At 41.4% G+C, this 22,878-nt stretch overlaps 1 protein-coding gene across 1 annotated transcript; it reads right to left on the reverse strand.

Annotated features, from left to right (window-relative positions):
• Positions 1-305: 305 nt before the first annotated feature.
• On the reverse strand, positions 306-20,312 carry obsl1a (obscurin like cytoskeletal adaptor 1a). The gene is made up of 25 exons (XM_026157767.1): positions 19,914-20,312; positions 17,278-18,540; positions 15,299-15,568; positions 14,771-15,031; positions 14,031-14,336; positions 12,807-13,073; positions 12,445-12,720; positions 11,912-12,026; positions 11,536-11,696; positions 11,068-11,340; positions 10,684-10,959; positions 10,299-10,574; positions 9,941-10,216; positions 7,168-7,443; positions 6,810-7,079; positions 5,097-5,363; positions 4,753-5,022; positions 4,373-4,639; positions 2,737-3,003; positions 2,531-2,643; positions 2,248-2,401; positions 1,917-2,078; positions 1,480-1,584; positions 1,114-1,380; positions 306-1,036 (listed from the first exon to the last, which is right to left on the reverse strand). Exons 2-25 carry the CDS (start codon positions 18,464-18,466, stop codon positions 762-764), a joined length of 6,639 nt encoding a protein of 2,212 aa, XP_026013552.1. The 5' UTR covers positions 18,467-18,540; positions 19,914-20,312; the 3' UTR covers positions 306-761.
• Between the last annotated feature and the right edge of the window lie 2,566 nt (positions 20,313-22,878).

Genomic DNA, 22,878 nt, shown 5'->3' on the forward strand with positions numbered 1-22,878 from the left:
AAAAAAGCAACACAAGCGGTACATTTTCAAGCCTGAGGAGGTGGGTTTGTTACATTTAGTCAGACAAACAAAAAAAAAAGCCAGATGTTAAGAGAGGGGGGAGGGGGCAACAAAGACCTGACACCGGACCTGAGGGATGCATCTGAACCTTCAGCTGATCATCTACTGTTCCCTGAAGCCTCATCAGAAATCTCAGTGGAAAGGTGGCTGTCAAGCTTTTTTTTCTTGTTTTTTAAGGAAAAAAAAAAGGAAGGAAAACTCAGAAAAGGCTGTGCAGGGCTGCAATTGACCTTGATAAACAAAGAGATGGCTCAAGATTTATTTAAAAAAACAAAAACAAACAAACATCCACATAGCCAGCGGTTGCCATCTAGAACTGCTCGGATCAAGTAAAACATTTTTTTCCTTAAAAGCATTTTCATTCTGGTGCTTCCAAGAATTTTTCAAATACACAAGTATTTTCCACCCAAAATAATCTCCACACATTTAGCTTCTCTGAAGTTATGAGAAGGCTTTAAAATCCAACAGATGTTTCCATGGAGCAATTTTTAAATGGGTTTTATTTGGGAGTTTTTTTATTGAAATAAAAGTTACTGTGATGTAAACAGCAAATAAATATGATCTACAATGTAAAAAAAAAAAAAAAGTATAGTCTAATTTAAGAGTTTTAGTGGCAATTTCCACAGGGGGTTTTTGGGGTTTTTTTTCCCACTTCATTTTCTCAGGTGTTACTTTGGTTCCACAATCATACTACATTTCAATCATCCTGTTACGTTGAGCGTGGCGCTGCTCTTCGCCTTTCCCATAGTAAACTTCACCGTGCCGCTCATGTCCACGCTGGTGCTCTTCAGGATGAGTTTGTGGACTGTCCCGTGGTTTTCCAGGCGGACAGAGGGCCCCGGTTTAAGGTTCTCTCCATTCAAAGTCCAAACCGGAGGCTTATTTATGGCGACTGATAACTCACACTGGAAAGTCGCTGGCTCTCCCTCCATCACTTCCACGTCCTCTAGCTCTTTCACCATCACAAGAGCCTGGGCTGGAGCAACACAGAATAAATCAGTTTGACAAAAATGTATTTAGGGTGTTCCGCTTTAGCTTTCCGCCCCAACTTACCTTCCACCATCAGTTTGGCTTTGGAGGTGTGCTCTCCGACCTCAATGCTGTAGGTGCCCTCATCCTCCACAGACACCTGCTGAATCACCAGTTTGTGGGAGCAGCCATCAGCCAGGATTTCCAGTCGGTCTGAGGAAACCAGTTCCTCCCTGCCTTTGTACCAGGTAGCGCTGCAGTGAGGCGAGGAGACGGTGCATTCAAGGATCACACGATGTTTCTCCAGAGCTGTTCTGTCTCGCAAGGGCTTTACAATAGAAACTGGAAGTTCTGAAACAAGAGGAAATTCAACATATAGATGATTTTAAGTCACTGATATGTCCAAGAAAAAGGCCAGTAAAATATTCTGAAGATAAAGAATTAACTTACCCTCTACCTCAAGGTAGGCAGTAGATTCAACATCCCTGGCTACAAAGCGGATTTCTCCAGCATCTTCAGCTTTAATGTTACACATCAGCAGGAAGTGTTTGGTCCCTGGAAGAGAGCAACAATTCTCAGACTTGCCAACAGTGTACAAGTGGTCTTTTGCTCTTTCCAAGGTCGTGCCACCACCAGAGGTACCGCTAAAACTACAAATAGAGAAATTTAAATCCTTCTCCTCTCCAAACGAGGTTTGAGGGTTTTTCCATGGATGGTGATGCCATTTTCTGGAGAACCGATTGGTCAGTAGGCAGTGATTTCATACCTATTGATCTCCAATCTGAAACTTAACCTGTTCTGGAGCAGATTATGGTATTTTACTCTTGTATTATTTATGATTTTATGATTGATTTCTAAGTCTCATAGAAATGTCTGCCTTCTCTGACCTTCAGTGCGGATCTTGATGGAGCTGGTTGGTCGGATCCTGTGGCCGTCTTTGTACCACTCCCCTGTCACGTCCTCCAGAGAAACATCACACATGAAGACAGCATTCTGGTCCTCCTGGATGTAAAGATCCTCCAAATCCTGCACTATCTCCAGCTCATGCTCTGCAAGTTAGTTAAAGACGGCAAAAAGATCAGATGGCAAAAGAAGAAAAAAGTTATTTTCCTTAAAACCACTAGATGGAGGTATTGTATAAGCTTTACTCCAGCTACTCACTGGCTCCAGTTGGTTCAAAATGAGTTGTGTTAAGCCAGTATCTGATCAGAGGCTTACCATAAACCTCCAGCGAACAGGACGTTTTGATTTCCCCTGTGTCGCATGTGTAGGTGCCAGAATCTGCCCGGGAGCACTGCAGGATTTGACAGAACCTCTTACGACCCATTGAGTAGATCCGACAGTTTTTCCCCGGCTTTAGCTCCGAACCGTCCTGAGTCATAGAAAAAAAAAGTCAAAGGCATTCTTTATTCATTATATCATTCTTAAAACTGTCACCTTGCTGGTATAATAAGACAAAATAAGGGCAAGATTACTGAGAGTATTTACTGCTTGATTTTACCTTAAACCATTTGACTTCAACATTTTGTCGGGAGAATTCACACTCCAGGGTGACAGGAAATTCCTCCTCCACACGGGCATCAGCCAGTGGTTTCAAGATGGACACTGGTGTTTCTGTCAGTTTAGTCAGTCCAGTCAATCAGTCAGTGAACTACTTGATGAAGGTGTAAAAAGTGAAACCAGTGAGCTTCACGGGCTTGTATTTACCTTTGACTGTGAGCCTCGCTGTGGTGCGCACTCCTTCAGCTGAGAAGGCGATGGTGCCTGTGTCCTCCAGAGTAAGGTTGGACAAGGTGAGGCCGTGAACTCGTCCATTGGTGCTCACCCTACACTGATTGTTTGGCTTGACCCGAATGCCGTCCTTTTGCCAGCTGCCCTCCACATCTGTGTGTGACAGCTCCACCACAAAGGAGGCAGTCTCTCGTTCAAAGGTTTCTTGGTCAGTCAGACCTTTGCGGATGGCGATTTTACGGGCTGCACAAGAGTAGATTAGTGAAAGCGGTGAGAGGTGAGAGGATACCATCATTATCAAATTATAAATCGAATAAATATCTATTAAATCATTGAAAAAATTATTTTAAAAAACTGAGAGAATTCTTTTTTTTTGCAAACTGTATTTTGCTGATATGCATTTGAAAGCCAAGATTGTGTTTCAAGGACAACTGAAGGTTGTGCAAATATAGACAGAGCTCAGTTTATCATGTTACAAAAACACTAGCAGGAGCAGTCCACTGTCACTGTGTCACTCTTGTACACGGCTGAATAACAGTATGGCTGTGTTTCAAAAACCTTTTCACACTTACAGGTCTGGCTCGGCTATTCTTAGTACTTCTTTACACTCTGACATGCTGTGAAAAACACCTTCAGTGTGTACTGTTCTTTAGGCCCGAACTCATCTGTGTCAGAAGAGATACCAATCACAAAGTCACATGGTACGCTGGCTTCTGAAATGTCTTGTTTTATAGTCTTCAGAGCCGAGTAAGTACTGGAAGTATCTGGCTAGTGTTCTTTCTGCCTCCTTTTATCTTATTTATTCACACAGCAGTTAGGTTTGAACAGTTAAATCCAGACACAATAAGCAATTTTAGGAAAAGTTCATTTCTTCACTCGCTATTTATAAAATAAACAAAAAGGCTTGTTGCATTTCAAATCAACATGAGCTTTCTCCAAAATGCTTCTTATCGTCTTAAGTTGTTTGGACATATATTATATGATTGCTGCATATTTTTGGCTTTATATACTTTTCTATATGTGCTTTTCTGAAAAGTGGTAAGGTGTTTTTTTTCTTTTTGCATGTTTTAAAATCCTGAAAACTTCACTGGTGTCTCTTCCCATAAAAATGAATTAGGATCTGTAATTTGAGACAGATACGAGATAAGAGCATCAGCCTGTTAAAATATGAAAAACAAAAACAAATTAAATCAAATTAACACACACTAATAAAAAAACACTTCACAGAAAAAACAACAGTTTCTAGATGTATATAGTTATAGCATTAAAAAAAAATACAAATTAAACATAATTAACACAAAAATTAAGAAAATGCTTTTTTCATTCAATATTTTTACTCGTGCTTTGAGCAAATATGATGAGTTCAACTAAAAAAAATCAAAATATCATAAAATGGTGCAGAAAAATCTGAAGTTTCCAAATCTAATCTAACCATTTTGAAGCCCAGTCTAGCTATGATTTTGAGACCTAATGCCCTGGATGAGTCTGATAAAATATATCTCAGATTAAAGTATACTAAGAGGGATTGAAACCTGAGATCAATAGTTCGGTAGAAACCCTAACCCTAATGACACAACTGCATTATCGGCATTATCTGCTGCAGTTCACTTACGTTCTACATTGAGTTTGACCTGCGTCCGGTCATGCAGAGTCTCGCACCGGTAAGTCCCCCTGTCCGACAGAGTCAGGTTGTGGATGGTGAGACTGCGTTTGCAGCCGTTCTGGGCCAGCGTGTGTCGGGGACCAGACTGGATAACCACCCCCTGCCTCATCCACTGGACCTCACCGGCCTCCAGGCTAATCTCTGCCTCCAAGGTGGCATCACCAAACTCCTCTGCCATAACAGCTTCCATTTTCTTAGTAAACATGACCTGAGCCTCTTAACATTACAAGAGTCAGAAAAAAATGATCAACTGCTGATCATCTGATGATCACAGATAGAAGATAGATGGATGGATTTTAATCTCTTTTAACCTTGACGATTGGCCTTACCCTGAACTTTGAGGCTGGCTTTGCTCATTTGTCCTTCAGCTTCTGCTGTAATTTTTGAGCAGTCCAGCATCTGGCACTTTTTAATCACCAAGGTGTGGCACAGGCCATTGTGGGTTGCCTGGAAACGATCACCCAGAGTGATAGGCTCATTGTCCATGAGCCAGACCAGCTGGACATCCTCTGGGGAAACCACACACTTAAAGGTTGCATCTTCTCCTTCCAGCACTGTAGTGTTGTGGAGTTCAGTGAGGAACTCAATGACTCGGGGCACTGAAAAGACAAAAGTTATGAAGCTGCTATCTCATTGAAAAGAGGAGAGGAACTCTATTTCAATGCATACTTACTTTCTACCCTCAGTTTTGCAACAGTCCGGTCATCTTTGGACTCACAGGTATACTCGCCAGCATCCTCTCGAGATAGACGATGAATGGTCAAGCTTCTTTCGACTCCATCTGCCCTAATGGAGAATCTCCTGTTTGGGACCACCTCTACTCCATTCCTTAACCACTGGACGTCCGCTTTTGGCTTGCACACCTCACACCGAAGGGTCACCATACCATCAGCGTGGGCCACAGTGTCTCTAAGCGGCTTTGTGAACTTAATTCTCATTTCTGTAATACAGAAAATCAAAGTTGATATGAGAAGATAGGCCAGACTGAGGCTTTCTACACTCAACAAAAATATAAACGCAACACCTTTGTTACTGCTCCCATTCCCCATGGGATGGACGTAGAGACCTAAAATTCATTCCAGATACACAATATAACCATCCCTCCCAAACAGTGGTCACAAATCAGTCCAAATGTGTGGTAGTGGGCACATCTGCCATATTGAGATAATCCATCCCACCTCACAGGTGTGCCACATCAGGATGCTGATCTGACATCATGAGTAGTGCACAGGTGTACCTCAGACTGCCCACAACAAAAGGCCACCCTGGAATGTGCAGTTTTGTCTCACAGCAAAATGCCACAGATGCCACAAGCAATGAGGGAGTGTGCAATAGGCATGCTGACAGCAGGAATGTCAACCAGATCTGTCACCCGTGCATTGAATGTTCATTTCTCAACCATAAGCCGTCTCCACAGGCGTTTCAGAGAATATGGCAGCACATCCAACCGGCCTCACAACCGCAGACCTCGTGTAACCACACCAGCCCAGGACCTCCACATCCAGCAGGTTCACCTCCAAGATCGTCTGAGACCAGCCACCCAGACAGCTGCTGGAACAATTGGTTTGCACAACCAAACAATTTCTGCACAAACTGTCAGAAACCGTCTCAGGGACGCTCAACTGCATGCCCGTCGTCCTCATCGGGGTCTTGACCTGACTCCAGCTCGTCGCCGTAACAGACTTGTGTGGGCAAATGCTCACATTCGATGGCGTCTGGCACGTTGGAGAGGTGTGCGCTTCACGGATGAATCATGGTTCACATTGTTCAGGGCAGATGGCAGCTGAGAATGTCCCAGTTCTTGCATGGCCAGCATACTCACCGGACATGTCACCCATTGAGCATGTTCGGGATGTGCTTGACCGGCGTATACGACAGCGTGTACCAGTTCCCACGAATATCCAACAACCTCGCACAGCCATTGAAGTGGAGTGGACCAACATTCCACAGGCCACAATTGACAATCTGATAGACTCCATGCGACGATGTGTTGCACTGCATGAGGCAAATGGTGGTCACACCAGATACTGACCGGTTCTGGGTCCCTAGACCCCCAATAGCGCAAAAAACTGCACATTCCAGGGTGGCCTTTTGTTGTGGGCAGTCTGAGGTACACCTGTGCACTACTCATGATGTCAGATCAGCATCCTGATGTGGCACACCTGTGAGGTGGGATGGATTATCTCAATATAGCAGATGTGCCCACTACCACACATTTGGACTGATTTGTGACCACTGTTTGGGAGGGATGGTTATATTGTGTATCTGGAATGAATTTTAGGTCTCTACGTCCATCCCATGGGGAATGGGAGCAGTAACAAAGGTGTTGCGTTTATATTTTTGTTGAGTGTACATAGCTGTTCAAAATGCAAAACAAAATTTTAACCTTTCACCAGCAGGCTGAAGTGCATCTGGTCTGTGTTGATGTCACATGTGTACTCGCCGGCATCAGAGCGTCTCAAAGGCTCGATAGTAAAAGTGCGTTTATGGCCCTCCATGAGTGCTCGGTAACGATCACCTTCAACGGGCGACCAGTCTTTCATCCAGCGCACTAGAGCGCTTTCCTTGGAAACATAGCTTGTCAAGGTCACGCTCTCTGCTTCGTAACCCGTCACAACAATGTCATCCTCCTTGTTCACAAATGTAACTGGAGTCTCTTTGATAGAAAAGAAAATTTAAAAGAAAGTTATATGACCTTTTTTCTCTTCTTTAAAGCTGTGAAGGCTTATTTTGTGGATTCGTACCTTGAATGCTTATAACGCTGACCATCTTGTCATCCACAGCGTCACACACATACTTTCCAGAATCGGAAGGCTGAACACAGGAAATGATGATTTTCCTCAATGTCCCATAGCTTTCAATATAGGTCCGGTCATCACTGGTGAGAAGCCTGTCATTACAATACCACTGGACAGGGGCATTAGCACGAGATACCTCACAGGCCAGGATCAGGTCATCGCCTGCCATCATCTCCTGGTATTCAAGGTCATTTGAGTTTCCAACAATGGTCACTGGAGGCTCTGAGGGAAGAAGATGGATTAATTCATGCAAAGTTTTGCCAGAAATATCCTTTTGAAAAAAATGTACATACAGAGATAGCTCTTTTGTGATAATATCATGCCAGTGGAAGCCAAAATTATAACTACTTGATCCTGCCAGATACTAGCTGCCGTTTTGAAATGTTTTCAAAAATGTTTTCAAAAAGTCCAAGGCAAGATGCTTAGCCTTATCCCTTTCAAAAAATAAGTTTAACCTTTTATTTAAATAAATATTTAAAAAGTACTTGAAAAACAGCTAACTGCTTATCTTCATTGGAATGGTATGTATAAAACTTAACACTTCAGAATTCCTCACAGAAACAGCATTGACATGGAGGTTATGAATAACCTTGTCATGGCTTCTGACAGAACGGAGTCTCTCAGAGACATTCTGTTCATGTAGATCGGAGTTCCAGTTGTGCCGACGAATTCTATTTACATTATAAATGCTCCTCTTAAGCAGTAACATTAGAAACCATAGCATACAATTGCATTGCTATGCAGATGATACCCAGCTCTATGTGTCTGTCAAGAGATATATTCTAAAGACACTTCTTCAGCATGAGAGTCAGAGAGTAGAAACACACACGCTGCAGTTTTTACTTGCAAGGGCAGTCACAGAGTGCTCGCAGTGGCTCAAGGACTCGCGCTCTGCCACTGTCCTGGTCTTTATTTATATTTATATACAACAGTAGGTGCATTCGTTTATTACATTGGAATGTGGATGTGTGCGCGTGTGTGTGTGCGTGTGTGCCAGGAGAGGCTTCTCTACCTGGCATGAAGTGAAACTGCTCGTTAAGCTCTTATCTAGCACTAATAGGTACTGCTCCTTCCCTGCATGATAACGGGTCACAGTGAACTAAAAACAGTCTGAGTTATAAAGAGGTCATCATGCAGTATTCTATCATATGCAAACTTATTTTATTAAAAGTCTATACTGACTACTAAGTACAATTTTCTATTGACAGTGTCAATAAAGCTAGATGAAACACCTATTAGTTAAACTGCAGGCATAAAGATATAAAAGCCCGTATAACCTCTAAGTTCAAATAAAAATTTGACTATTTTACTTTGCTTAAAAATCTTAGTAACATGGTGTCTAACCAGATACAGTCCCAGTCAAAAGTTTAAGACCCCTTGAAAAATGGCAAAAACTCATATTTGCATGGTAGGATCTTAAAAAGTCAAAAAAGTTCCCTTTTTGAACATGGTCGGGTTGTTAAACTGCATAAGCAGGGCCTCTCACAGAGTGCCATCGCTGCTGAGGTGGGACGCAGTAAGACAGTCATTTGGAATTTCTTAAATGAACCTGAGGGTTATGATGGAAGACCCAAAAACATTTCACCAGCACTGAGCCAGAGGATCCAATTGGCTGTCCGTCAAGACACTGGACGATCCTTGACCCAAATTAAGGCCTTTATTGGTGCTGACTGCAGCCCCATAACCTTCAGACAGCATATGAGACTGAAGGGCTTCAAAAACAAAATAACATCTTCAAAGGCCTCGTCTCCTTGAACGCCACAGAACTGACCGTTTGGACATGAGACACTGAAAGGTGGTAGAAAGTTTTATTTTCTGATGAGAAAAAATCTTGATGGTTTCCAGTGTTACTGGCATGACAAGCAGATCCCACCTGTGATGTTTTTTTATGCACCATAGTAGGTAAATGGTAAATGGCCTGTATTTATATAGCGCTTTTACTCGTCCCTAAGGACCCCAAAGCGCTTTACACATCCAGTCATCCACCCATTCACACACACATTCACACACTGGTGATGGCAAGCTACATTGTAGCCACAGCCACCCTGGGGCGCACTGACAGAGGCGAGGCTGCCGGACACTGGCACCACCGGGCCCTCTGACCAGAGCAAAAAAATACTTTTGCTCTGCAATAAACGAGAATAAAACGACATCAGTCATAACTGTGAAACACTGGGTGGAGTGTTAGGCCTATATGTGGCTACATCAAATGAAATACCATCATTTAAACACGCACGCACTCAAACACTTCACAAACAGACCTTTCAAGGCGATGCGTTGGTCTCACAACACATGAAAAAACATTTTTTTAAAAAGCAAAATACGGAAGCTACAGCAGAAAAACAAAGTAGGTGCTTTTTCCTGTAAAACAGCCTGTTTCATTTTAAGTGTTGTTTTCAATAAATTGCATGCTCAAAAAAATGTTTTGTCTCACTCCCATTTCTTCTTGTTGCATGTTGAAGCTCTACCTGGAACCTTGTTAAGATGCAACCATGCAAAATATGATATTTTGTCATTTCCAAGTGGTCTTAAACTTTTGATTGGGACTGTATTTACCATGGATGGCATTGTTTTCGTCTGCAGTAACCATGTGAGGAAACCTGGAGTCCTTTTTGACCAGGATATGTATTTCAATGTGCATATTAAACAAATATGCACGACTGCTTTCTAAGAAAAAATTAAAAAAGAAGAAAAATACATTCAGCCATATTAACCTTACCTTCTACTGTAACTTGGAAGCTGATACTGTCATCTCCGACATCCAAAAAATATTCTCCTGAATCTTCGAGTTCAGCATTGAGGATGACGAGCGAGCGGAAAGGACCTTCTTCCTCTTCACAGAACCTTTCATCACCCTGAACACGACAGCCATCCTTGTACCATTTGGCAACAGCATTGGCTCTGGAGAGCTCACACTCCAGCACAATGTCATCAGAAATCAAGAACTTTAGGTTGTTCTTGATCTCTGACTTTCTTAAAATCTTTACTGGTGGCTCTGAGGACGCAGAATTGAACATTTATCTTTAAATTTCACAATGGGTCAGAAAACTCATACCGAGGCAATTGCTGCATCTTACCTGAAACTTTAACCTGGAAATCAATTTTATCATCCATAGCGTCACAAGTGTATTTGCCAGAATCCTCAGGAGTGGGAGAGTGAATTGTCAAACGACGAATGAGCCCATCTTCTGTGATGGTGACATTGCTGCTTTGCTGAATTTCTTCACCATTTATCAGCCACTTGACTTCTGCATTTGGTCGGGACACCTCAATTTCTAGAATCACTGGTTTGCCAGCAAGACTCTCCAGTTTTTCAGCTATGTCTTTGGGGCAAGTTAGCGTTACTGGTGGCTCTAAGTGAAGCAAAGAGAAATAAAGTATGTAAAATGTAATGTGATGATTCGTTTACTGAGTGACCATGTATAGACCATAAATAATTAGCCTGAATGTATGCCTGTTTACCTGTAATAGTTACTAGGAAAGCCAAAGAGTTATCTTCTGTGTCACATACATACTCCCCCGTGTCGTGCACAGTGGTTATGGGTATAATGAGCCTCCGTTGGGCCCCGTCCACCTCCAGGATCAAGTTGTGCCCTGCCTCTACTTCTAGACTGTCTTTGAACCAGCGCACAGGAGCATCCGCCTTTGAGATCTCACAGCTGAGCTCCAGCCTCTCTGATGCCAAGTGAGTCAGTTCCAGCTCTGATTCACTGGGATAAATGATTCTTACTGGTGGATCTAGTACAAGTGAAAGATATTAAAAAAAATAAGCATTTAAACTTATTTTGTAGATTCTCTATGTTTCAATTTGATATCTGTTAGAAGAGGTGAGCACTAAAGTTTTACCTTTAACACCAAGTTGGAAGAAGATGGAGTCTCCATCTGTTTCACAGACATATTCTCCAGCATCCTCCTCTGAGCTGCAGAGAATTGTCAGCCTCCTGTAAGGGCCTTCTGATATCAGCTGGATGTTTTCACTCTCTGCCACCTGCAGGCCATCCTTGAACCATCGCACCTTCCCCCTGGAGCGAGACAGCTCGCACTGCAGGTGGATCTCCTCTGAGATGTAGCTCTCAATCACCACATCGTCTTTAGGTTCCACTATCATCACTGGAGGCTCTGTGTTTTTTGTTTGAGTAATAAGAGCGAGGTCAAATGGTGCTCACAATGAATTAATAATCTATTTGTTCCACAATGCCACCTTTAATCTTTTTATTCTCATTTTAAAACTTCAGGGCCAAAACACAGCCAAAATATGTTGTTAAATGCCTTTTGTTTTTACCAACAGGAGTTGGAGGAGAAAGGTCAGTGTACCTCGGACATTGACTGTGAACTCCATGCTGCTGTTTCCTGCCTGGCAAGTATAACTTCCAGCATCTGAGGTTTCTGCAGAGCGGATAATTAACCTCCTCATGGTTCCTTCTGCCTGCAGAGTTATGTTGTCACTGGGCTTGATCTCACAGCCGTCTTTATACCTGGGACACAGACACAGATAACTGTAAAGAGTCTCAAAGAGTTTGTTTTAGTTACATTAAAAAAAAACCTGTGTCCTACTAAGAGGTTGATTGTGCAGTAAACAAAATGATGCAGGAAGTATTTGAACAGTTAGACACTGGAAACACAGAAGACTACAGACTTTACAGATCTACAGATCTGTCTTTATTTGCAAACAGGAATTCTTCAGTCTTACCACACAACTTCAGCATCATCTCTGGAGACATGGCAGACCAGCACCACAGGGTCCAACTCCATGCTGCTCTTATGAAGTTCATCCTCAGCGACCGGACTGAAATCCACCGGAGGACCTTAAAAACAGGGTAGAAGGAAGACTGCATGTCAATGGCTGGAGCTCAAGGTATTACATGAACTAGCCCTGTAAAAATTGGAGTGATTCTTGGTATGGTTTAATAATAAGCCCAGATGTGGTCCAAATGTGTTAGCACAGGTTTTAAACAAGGTTTTGGTTTCTTACAAGACATAAAAATCAGTCAGAGACACAGTTGTTTATATTCAGTGTCACTTAATAATCCAAGAAACATCAGTATTTTCATGATATGAAATCCAGATAGTATATTAAGTATGCATTTTCCTGTATAAGAAAATTAACATGTGATTCTTTAAGTAAATATAACAAAATGGTCAATTAATATCCATGTTAATGTTAATGTCTATGTTAATGTTAAAGAAGCTCATCAGCATGTCATCTGTTCATAAACCAATTACCTGCAACATCCACATTGAATGTGATGACATCCCCTGAAGTTTCACATGTGTAAACTCCAGAGTGAGGTTCCTCAGCTGACTGGATCACGATCCTCCTCATATTCCCATCCGCCTGGATGTTTAGACCATCTGAGACCTGAAGCTCCTTGCCATCTTTGAACCAGGATACTTTTGCAAACGGATGGGAGACTTCACAGTAGAGTACAATGGCATCCCCTATGTCCACCTTTTTCTTGCTGTCTAACTCTGACAGAGGACTGAATTTCATCACGGCAGCTGATGAAAAAAAAAAAGAACACAGAAATAAGCAAACTTAAAAAAAATGCATCAATCACAGGTTTTTCAGAGGTTTTTACACCTACGTTTAACGTTGAGCACAGCGGAATCCCTGACTCCGTTAGCTATGAAGGTGACCTCTGCTTCATCCTCTGTCATGCGACTTTCATGGATCACCACTGAGTGCTTTGTTTGATTGTGTTGTATTGAATATCGTCCGCCGTGCTGCAGTTGAGCACTATTGAGAAACCAGGTTCCAACCATTGGGGCAGACAATTCAATGGATAAGTGAGCATCTTGTCCTTCTACAACCTCACAGCTTTGGAGGCGGCTGAGGATCTTGGGCCCAGGAACTAGCAAGTACAGAAGAAGTACAGTACAGGTATTAGTCAATTAAGCCTGACAGATATGTTGGCCCTAATAATATTAGCTATTTGCACATATATTGGCATCAGAATTTACAACAGAATTAAAAAGTAAAGAAGAGACAGGAAAAATGTCTTTCTACTATGTTATGTGTTGATTTTGCACAGCTTGCATAGTCTGCCACCAGAGGGCGCTCTGCAACTTCCCTGTTGGCAACAATGTCTGAACTGCCACAAAACATCAACCAGCTGATCCAAGCAGATCTGGCAGTGCATAAATGACTAATACATGACTTGTTGTGACATTAAAGCAAGATTATTTTTAAACTCATTGTCATTTTATCATTGGTGTCTGAAAGAAAAAAATATTGGTCCATATTTTTAAATTGCTCAATTTAGTCCTATAAACATATCCTATGTCGTACATTATTAGTCAACAAATAATGCGTAGTTTACTCTAGAAAATTACAGGAAAGTGCTGGAAGTTAAATTTAGCAGAAGGAAATTGTCATTTTACAGTACTGTCAGCTGTTTGGTTGTCATTATAGTTTCATATTAGTTCTCTTACTCCAGTCTACATAATATCTATGTTTATCACTGATAAATATAACTACATGTCCTTGTTCGCTTAAACCTTAACACTTTTCTTTGCCACACTGGAGACCACATCAAACACCCACAACAAATTTAAGCACAATATAACTGAAATAACCATAATTAAAAGAAGAAAAATTATTAACATTTATATGCCCATGGTTTCTCAGCAAGTTAAAAAAACAAACGCTCTACCTAAAAATGTATACAATTTTGTGTTTCATATTTAAAGTAAACTGTAGTGTTTTTGAATAAAATTATATTCACCTCAAAGAAGAGTTTCAAGTAAAACTTTAAAAAAATGACATTTAATATATCTGTATGTAAAATCTGTCGCCGTGTGCTCCTCACCCAGATGGACAACTTTGGGAAACTCCACATGGCCGCTTCGTCCATATTTGTTAATGCAGCAAACTCTGAAACGGTAGTTGCCCTCGCATCGTACAATGTCACCGGTGACCTCAGCTGAGGTGGCGGTCTCTGAGGTGAAACACTTCTGCCACTCCTGAGAACCCACTTCTTGCATCTCCAGCACAAACACAGAGCGGGTGGAGGTCTGACTACTGGGGGCGGGATCCCAGTTAAGTAGCGCACTGTTGGGTCTGTCTACATCCATTTTGACTCCCACCGGACAGATAGGTGGGCAGTGTCGTGTGGCTGAAAGACAAAGAAGAATAAAGAATGTAATAAGGGTGGATTGATAAAAGGCTGATTGTCAGAAGGCATCATTAAATTCACTGAAACTAGTTAGTTAATTAGTATACAAGCAGAAGCAATAATTGTAATGTATTATTAGACAAATGTAAAAATAATTAAATAAAAACACATTTTGTCTTAAAATTAATACATTTAGACAAGTGAGCCTACATTTTTGCATATGACTCCTTCTAAAAATAAATTTGCCATCAGAGTTCCCACTCTCACCCCCAGCAAAAACACTCTACTGAATGTAACAAAAGACAAAATCATCCTGCAACAAATAAACCTGAAATAAATGTTTATTTAAATCTCAAACACAACCTGCAAAGCTTCTTCAAATCAAGGCAAAAAAACCCTTAACAAACATTTACACAAAGTGTTTGCTAAATTACCTTTGACTTTGAGGCGTGATGAAGTCTTGGATCGTCCTGCGACAAATGTCACAACTCCCGAGTCGTGATAGGCCACGTTGACAAAGACCAGAATGTGAGTTTTGCCAAAAGACTTGAGGATTGTTTGGTGTGTTTCATGTAGCTTCAACCCGTCTTTGAACCAGTGGACCTCCATGTCTTCGTTCTCCACCTCCACGCAGAAGGCTGCATTCTCACCCTCCAGGACCTCCAGTTTTCGTGGAAGCTTACGAACAATAGTACCTGTACGGATAAAAATCAATGCAAATAGTTTTTCAAAATAAGCTTAAAAGCTGCATCAGGTAGTTTCCCCCTTTGACCACACACTGTGCTAGCAGGTGTTTATACAGAGATCATTTAGCTTGAAATAATGACATGAATGGATATCATTAAGTTAATGCGATAAAGCAAGTGTGCATTGAAATTTTGTCTTCCTGAAGTACTAGTCCTAGAAATACCATCCCTTTTTACAATAATTTGATGCACCATAGCCTATTTTTCATAGTGTACCTTTAACTGAGAGCTCAGCAATGCTCTTTGCTCCATCAGGCATCTCACAGAGGTAGACTCCATCATCGTCTGTTCCCACATCGTGAATAGTGAGTCTTCGTTTGGTTCCTTTCTGCTCCATCCCATATTTACTGCTGGGCATCAGCCTCTGGTCTTCCAGGTACCAGGCAGCTGGGAGTGACTCATCAGGTACCTCACACTCAAGCACGGCAACGTCCCGCTCTTTCACCTCCACGTCTTTTAACGGGCGCCTGAACCGCACGGCAGGGCCTGAAGAATAAGGACAACGTTATCTTTGGTCCAAAGTGGATGAATCGTACATATATATGGGTACATGTGTGCAAGGATTGATGGAGATGCCAAACAAGAAGCTGTTTCGCAGTGCTATAGCGTAGATTTAGAAGACAGTTCAAATTCATTGCATTGGCAGCAGGCCTAGAAAAACTCAAACTCAAAATAATAATTAAAATATAATGTGTGGAAATGAAAAAATTTAGCGCAAACACTTAATTTTTGATTCTCTTTTGCTACCATATAATAGTTTTCAAGCAGTGATTAGCAGTGGTAATGTTCCGTCATGTTATCTGTATGTTAATGACTGGCATGTTGAGCCCATTAACTAAACTGACTCTTATGGTAGAGGCAGCTCACAGATGCAGAATGAATCACATATGAATGGGGTAGCATTCTAACTATGCACAGCCCTCACAATTGCAGCTCATGGTATAATGTTTTATTAGTATGGTTTAAGATATGCCCTCATTTATTGTAACTGGACATATACATATTCATTTCAGTTGTCCATTTTCAGTGACTAATGTCTTGAAAAGAAAGACGTTTCTTTTTGTGTTATTCAAAAGGTTCCAACAGCATGAAAGCAATTTAATCTGCTTTAAGGAATAATATTTGGTACAATGAAATGTTTTCTACACTCAAAAAAGTGAAATTGGGTGGTTGTTACATGTAAAAGATTCAAACTTGTAATTTCAACTAAATAATTTCATGTTTCTAAGGTGAACATAATTAAATCATGTAGCATCTGTATGAAATTCAGCAACTTAATTTGTTCTTGTTGAGATGACATGATACAATCTAGTAAGCGTGGTTAGTTGACTGGACTCACGAAATTCACAAGATCATATTAGATGTCAAACTGCAGGAAAATTGCTGGAGTTTTAAGAGGCAGACAGCTACACCCACACCACGTGTATGCTATTGCTATTTATTGTGGTTTAACCTGTCAAGGACAAAAACCTACAGAAAATTCTGCATCAAGCCTTGTAATCATTTTGTTAAGCCTGCATTGACAGCTTGGTGGTGTGATGGTTAGTGCTGTTGTCTCACAGCAACAAGGGCCTGGGTTCAAATCCACAATCTGCCTAGTTTGCAGTGTGTAATTGGAGTTAGGTTAATTGGTGATTCTAAATTACCCATGAACATAAGTGCAAATGGTTGTTTGTCTCTATGAAATCATCAACCTGCATATTGGTTCATTACGCAAGACTAGCAGTAATTGCCTTGACTAACAAAGTAGGTGTTCAAACAACAAGATTTCATTGCGTTTCCCTGAAGTTTTTACCTTGTGTAGAATGAATTAAAACAAATTTCACTCTACATACTTAAATCCCTTCAAGTCAATGTAAGTACACACAACGTAATCTGATTACATCAAGCCACCAAATGCCAAATGTGTTGGTTTGACATGGTCAAAAATGGGTTATTGTACTTGGTTAAATCACATGGAAAAAGGTGCCATGATTAAATTGTGTAGGTGGTTATTTTCAGAGGTTTTATAATAATGTTTCAATGTTAATCACCTTCTGTGGTTTCTGTTACTCTTTTAATCACTTTTTCCATTTACTTGTAGCATTCAGTGAACACAGAGGACTAACATTATTTGGGTTAAATATTGTTCAAGAAGAATATCACATGTCATGTTCTTCCATGAAGGTTGCAGAAAAAAGAACAGGTTGCCATACCTTTGACGGACAGGTGAACTGCACTTAGGGTGTTTCCCAGCGCGTTTGATGCTGCACACACATACAACCCTGTGTCCTGCACTTTACAGTACAGCACCTTCAGGGTGTAGTAGCCCTCTCTGTCCTCAAATATCAGATGACGTCTGTCAGGCTCTAGGGGAACTCCATCTTTCTTCCAGATGATCTCAGGTTTCGGCTTCCCTGTTACAAAGCAGCGAAACTTGGCGTGTTTCCCCTCCGCTACTGCAAATTTCTTCACTTTTGATGCATCGACAGGTGGCTCTGCTGTGATCCTTGACAAACTGGGCCTCCCACCCCTGTGCTTTGGTGACCACTGGCTGTTAGTGTGACCAGTCGAGGATGTTTTGCTGTCACCTCGCTCTGGTACAGGTTCGACAAGAAGGACGGCCCCAGCCAGGGCCTCACCATGGCAGTTGACGGCCTTGCAGGTGTAGACGCCTTTGTCTGGCATACGTGTCCGATATATCTTGAGTTGGAACCAGCCACCATCTTCATTTCTCATGCTGAAGTGAGAACTCTCAAAGATGTCATTGAGTTTCTTCCCATCCTTTTCCCAAATCACCTCTGGCAGAGGAGTCCCCCAGATTTTACAGGAGAAGGCAGCGTCTTCGCCTCGATCCACACGCAGAGACAGGGGCTTGATGAGGAATCGCGGTCTGTCATCAGATGTCAGATCAACCTCTGCTTGGTTTTTGCTTAGCCTGCTGTTCCATTCTCCATTCAGTTCCCCTCCATTTGCCTTGCAGTGTTCACCATTTTGCACTGCATTGTAGCCATTTAGGTGTCCCACAAATTCTCCATTTTCTTGCATAGGCTGTGCCCCACCATTGACCACTAACTGTCTTGCGTCCTCATCTTGTTGCTGGGCCTCTCCTTCAACTTTAAGTGAGGCTGCTGCATAGGTTTCTCCTATGCTATTTCTAGCCTTGCAGATGTACTGGCCAGCATCCTGCTGGGTCACTCTGGTAATAGTCAGCAAGTAAACCTTTCCCTCATCCGAGATGTTGTAGCGTCCTTCAGACAGGATCTGGACATTTTTGCGTTCCCAGATCACATCTGGGCGTGGGTCTCCACCGATTTGGCACTTCAGTGTTGCATCTGTTCCACACTGGGCCACTACAGGACGTGGATAGCCTAAAACACGAGGTGCGCCACCAAAAATATCCATGGTGATGTCACCTTTTGTTTGGGTCGAATGAAGAAGTTTCTTCTCAAAATGATCTTCTTCTGTTTTGTAAATAGCTGAAAGAGAAAGAAGATTATTAGTTCAGTAGATGATTAAAATCTGCCATGAGTGCAGCTTTTGAGTTCAAACCCCAAAGCACCATCTAAACAGTAACTGTGTGGTTATTGTGTCCCAGATGGGTTCATCAGTAATCTGACTCAAACTGAAAGCAGAATGCAGAGTGAACAGTTTTATAAAATACAATAAAATGATCAATCTCCATTAATTCCACGGTGTATCTTTTTCCTGTCTTCCTCCTCCCATCGCCAACCTTTCACGGCAGATGGCCGCCCCTCCCTGAGTTTGGTTCTGCTGGAGGTTCCTTCCTGTTAAAAGGGAGTTTTTCCTTTCCATTCTCGCCAAGTGCTTTTTTCAAGGGGGTCTTCTGATTGTTGGGGTTTCTCTCCATTATTGTAGGGCTTTTACCTTACAATATAAAGTGTGTTGAAGTGACAGTTGTTGTTATTTGGCACCATTTAAATAAAACTGAATTAAATCAAATTTTAAAAAATTCTGAATACTCAATATAGTTCCCAAAGCTGAAGTAAAGAAGTTTAGTGGTTTTGCGAGGTGGGTATTGAGCAAACACTTTTGGTTGTCTCACAGCTGGTGCTGTAGCTCAGTGAAGAGTGTATTTATAAAGCAGTCTGTCCAAAAAAAGATGCTGGAGCCTCTGTGTCACATAGCACACACAAACACACCTGCAGTCACTAACTAGGACCAACTAATCCCTTATATACATTCATGTGTACAGAATGCTGTTTGCAGTCTTACTGTTGGCTTCTCTTTGTCAGCTCATTGTAACATTCTAGCAACAACTTAAACAATTCAGTATATAAAGCAAGGGTGTCAAACATAAAGTCTGGGGGCCAGAATTGGCCCGGCAAGGACTCAAATCGAGCCCACTTGACAGCTTTTGAAAATGCGAAGGAAGTAATAGATTTTGACTTAGAACTGTATTTTCAAAGGTTTTACAGCCTTTATGACTGATAAAAATCTGCCCCATTACCATTCACGCTAAGCCAAAGTAATTTACTAATAGATAAACACAATGTCAAATGAGTTTGACATCTCTGATCTAAAGCTTTAGCCTCCATTTGTAATGCAGCTGCCACTTGTCTCTTTTCATGGCTCATTTGTTTCCTCTGTGTTGTCACCACCTTTCTTTTTGCTTTGAGAACGGCAGCCATTTGTTCTCTGTGACACATCACGCTTGGAAATCATCTAAAGAGCATAAAGTCATACAACTTTATGACAAGTAGAGGCACATCCCAAGCTCAGTCAGTCTTAGAATGTTTTGTTGGCACATGTAAAGAAAAGATCGTCCTCAGGCATTTTCAGGAGAGAGTTACACAGTGACACAAAAAAAGAGTTCAGAGGATAGACTTACCGCTTTAAGAAATGCTGTCTTTATAGCATTTGTCTCTCTTGTGATGCCTTAAAATGTTATTCTTAAAAATACAAGCTGGCATCAGTTTACTTGGATGATCATTGGTTAGGTTAGCATTCAAGAAGCACGTTTAGAGTCTTCTGCTCATGTTCCTTGTTTTCCTGGTTTGTCTTGTTTGGAGCACCTGCTAGTCACTCAACACCAACGCAGCTGAGAAAAATGGTAGCTTCCATTCACATTTGGTGGTCCAGAGTCATAGTAATATCTTAGTTGTGTCCCCTCAGTCTGGTGTTGGGTTGCAGGTGGCAAGGAGTAAAATGACCACAGCCTTTCAGCTGAGTGCCTGGTTTATGCGTCAGCTCTGATACTGTCATTGTCCAATAGCTAAAGAGTGTGGTGTGAGAGAGAGTGAGCTGGAATTGGTGGTGGGGGGCAGTAAATGCTTTTGCAGCTGCTGCCGCTGCAAGCCACCCCCTAAAAATACCAGCAGCTTCAATGACACTGGGCCAGATAAAGTTAGGCTCCCCATTGACAGGCTATGGTTCGCTGAAGATAGAAGGGGGCCGAGCTCTGCGATGGATCACTCAGCTTAAAAGATATCCTGAGTTAAACCTTTAGAAGAGAAAGGACGCCCTGCCTGCTGAAGCTCCTTGCCTCATGAGTCACGCTGACCCATAAATAGGGTCAAATTAGTGTCACACATTAGAAAATGGTTTATACTGAGGGATGATCAACAGATGGAAGTGAAACAAAGAGTTTGGTGTCATGATAATGCAATTCACGCTAAAAAGATAAAAGACTATGTCATGGCTTTCAGATACACGGCCATATATATATTATCTTAGTACTGCATCATCAGTTAATGTTACACAATTGTAACATAGTAACTACCATAATTTTTGTAACCAAGCATTGTTAACAACTCATATTAATACGCTCCACGCCCTGCGCTTCATCTCTCTTTTTGTGTGTCAAAAATGTTTGTATGTTTGTATTTCAGCACATATTAATAATTGAAAAATCTATTCTCAGTGATAAATGAGTTATATGTAGACCCATATAACACTGTGATTTGAAGAGAAATAATACAAAAATTTCATAAGGTGATAACACTTATTTTAATTCAGGCCCCTTTGTGGTACAAGTCTGGACAGGTAGGTGATTCAGAAGATTATAAATTGTTGGAAAAACTTAAAACATGAAACAAGATGCGTAACATACAACTGGCGTCAGATTTCAAACTACGTGATCAAAAACTACTCACCTCTCCAGTTGTGTCTAAAAGATACACAGTATAGGTGAGCAGTACATGAACACTAAACCCATGTCGTCATCTTAGTATTTTTATTTCCCCCTGCGAGCACAGGTGCTTGTTCACTTATCAATTGTCTCCTTCCGTGGCAGATTTGAATTTGGTGTTGACACATATTGCCTGCATTCTCAGACAACAGCTCTCTGCCCTATCTCTTCAAGTGGAGCGTTTCGGACAGCCGAAGCCACTGATACACACTGCATGCAACCTGTCGTCACGGATATGTGACCTTGAATACAGGTCACATAACTTTGACCCCTTTGTGACGGCGCTGAATTAACACACCGGGAATATCATGTCAAGCACAGACTAAACTTCCCTAAAGTGTGAGTATAATGATGAGAAATTCCTATTTTATATATGGGTTTATAGGGTTTTAAATAAAATATGCGATGTGATCTATCAAGTATGTATCACTGAACAGATGAATTAATACCACAGTCATTTGGAGGAGTCACACTACACTGCTTGCCCCATTTAAGGCTACTTATACCTCTGACATTACAATCCATGCAGTCATCCCCGCAGCTGTTAGGTGTACCAGGAATTAAAAGCACAGTTCTGCTCTTTGTCCTGAGATTGGGTTTCAATATCAAAAGCTGAAGAGGATTGACTGAGACCATGGGGTCTTTAACAATATGTCAATCACCCTCGCTTCAAACCAAGGAAACTATTCTTCTGTGCTGTGTTAAAGTTATAAAAATATTCATATAGTGAGAATGCTTAGATTTCAGAAGGTTAAAAGCCTTTTGTACAACACTAAGTTAAAAGCCATACACAGAAATACTGTTTTTCAGTACTGTCCACTAGATGTGTTAAGTTCTTATTTGTAGAGCATGAAATCAAAATAGAATGATCATTCTGGAAATGTGTGGCCTTCTCTGGACAAAAGAGAGTTCAGTTCTGATCACTGCTAAACTGTTTGTCATTGCAGTCTTATTAAGATGGTTGATTTTACTGGGAATCTACAAAAACATTATGGTCCCAGGATGAAGTATTTATGTCCCCAGAGACTAGAGGAGGCACGCACACGTAGACAGACAGGACCCCATCCATCTCAACCTTCATCACTGCTGTAAAAGACAAGAGTGAAGGTGTACGGAAAATGAAAGGGATACTGAACTGGCAGATGATGTAGACACAGATATCAACAACAACAGAGTCAAGTGATCACTCACATTTTGGCTCTTCCGCTTTTTCCGTGCAACCAGCAAGCCTGCTGGGGGAAAAAAACTTCTGTGTATATGTGTGACACAACTCCAAAAAAGTTCCAAAGAAATCCATATTTTATTGCCTTTATAATGTCATAAAAACTACTTACTCAATGTCTCAAAAAGTTGGGCAGCAAAAGGCTAGAAAAGCAAGTAGGACTGAAAAGAAACAGCTGGACAAACTTATTACATTGCTTGGGATCAGGTCAGTAACATGACTGACTAGGAAAAGAGCGTCTTAGAGAGGCAGAGTTTCTCAGAAGTAAAGATGAGCAGAGGTTTGCCTTTCTGTAAAAAACAGTGTCTATAAAATTGACTACAGTACATAATATTATCAAAAGATTCACAGAATCTGGAGAAATCTCTGTGCGTACTTGTTGAAATCTGTCTGTGAGCACAGTTTGCTGTATCTGTACCAAAATTTGAGTTCATATCATCACCA

Source organism: Astatotilapia calliptera, chromosome 23, assembly GCF_900246225.1.
Source record: "Astatotilapia calliptera chromosome 23, fAstCal1.2, whole genome shotgun sequence".
Classification (NCBI taxonomy): Eukaryota; Metazoa; Chordata; class Actinopteri; order Cichliformes; family Cichlidae; genus Astatotilapia; species Astatotilapia calliptera.

Bases quoted from the DNA above. Each gene is read 5' to 3' on its own strand.
- obsl1a (XM_026157767.1), bottom strand. From the start codon at position 18,466: ATGGATATTTTTGGTGGCGCACCTCGTGTTTTAGGCTATCCACGTCCT. The intron at 13,074-14,030 runs GTGAGGAGCACA...TGTACTTGCTAG, and splicing joins TCCCAAAGTTGTCCATCTGG to TTCCTGGGCCCAAGATCCTC. The intron at 3,004-4,372 runs GTAAGTGAACTG...ACTCTTGTGCAG, and splicing joins GGTCAAACTCAATGTAGAAC to CCCGTAAAATCGCCATCCGC.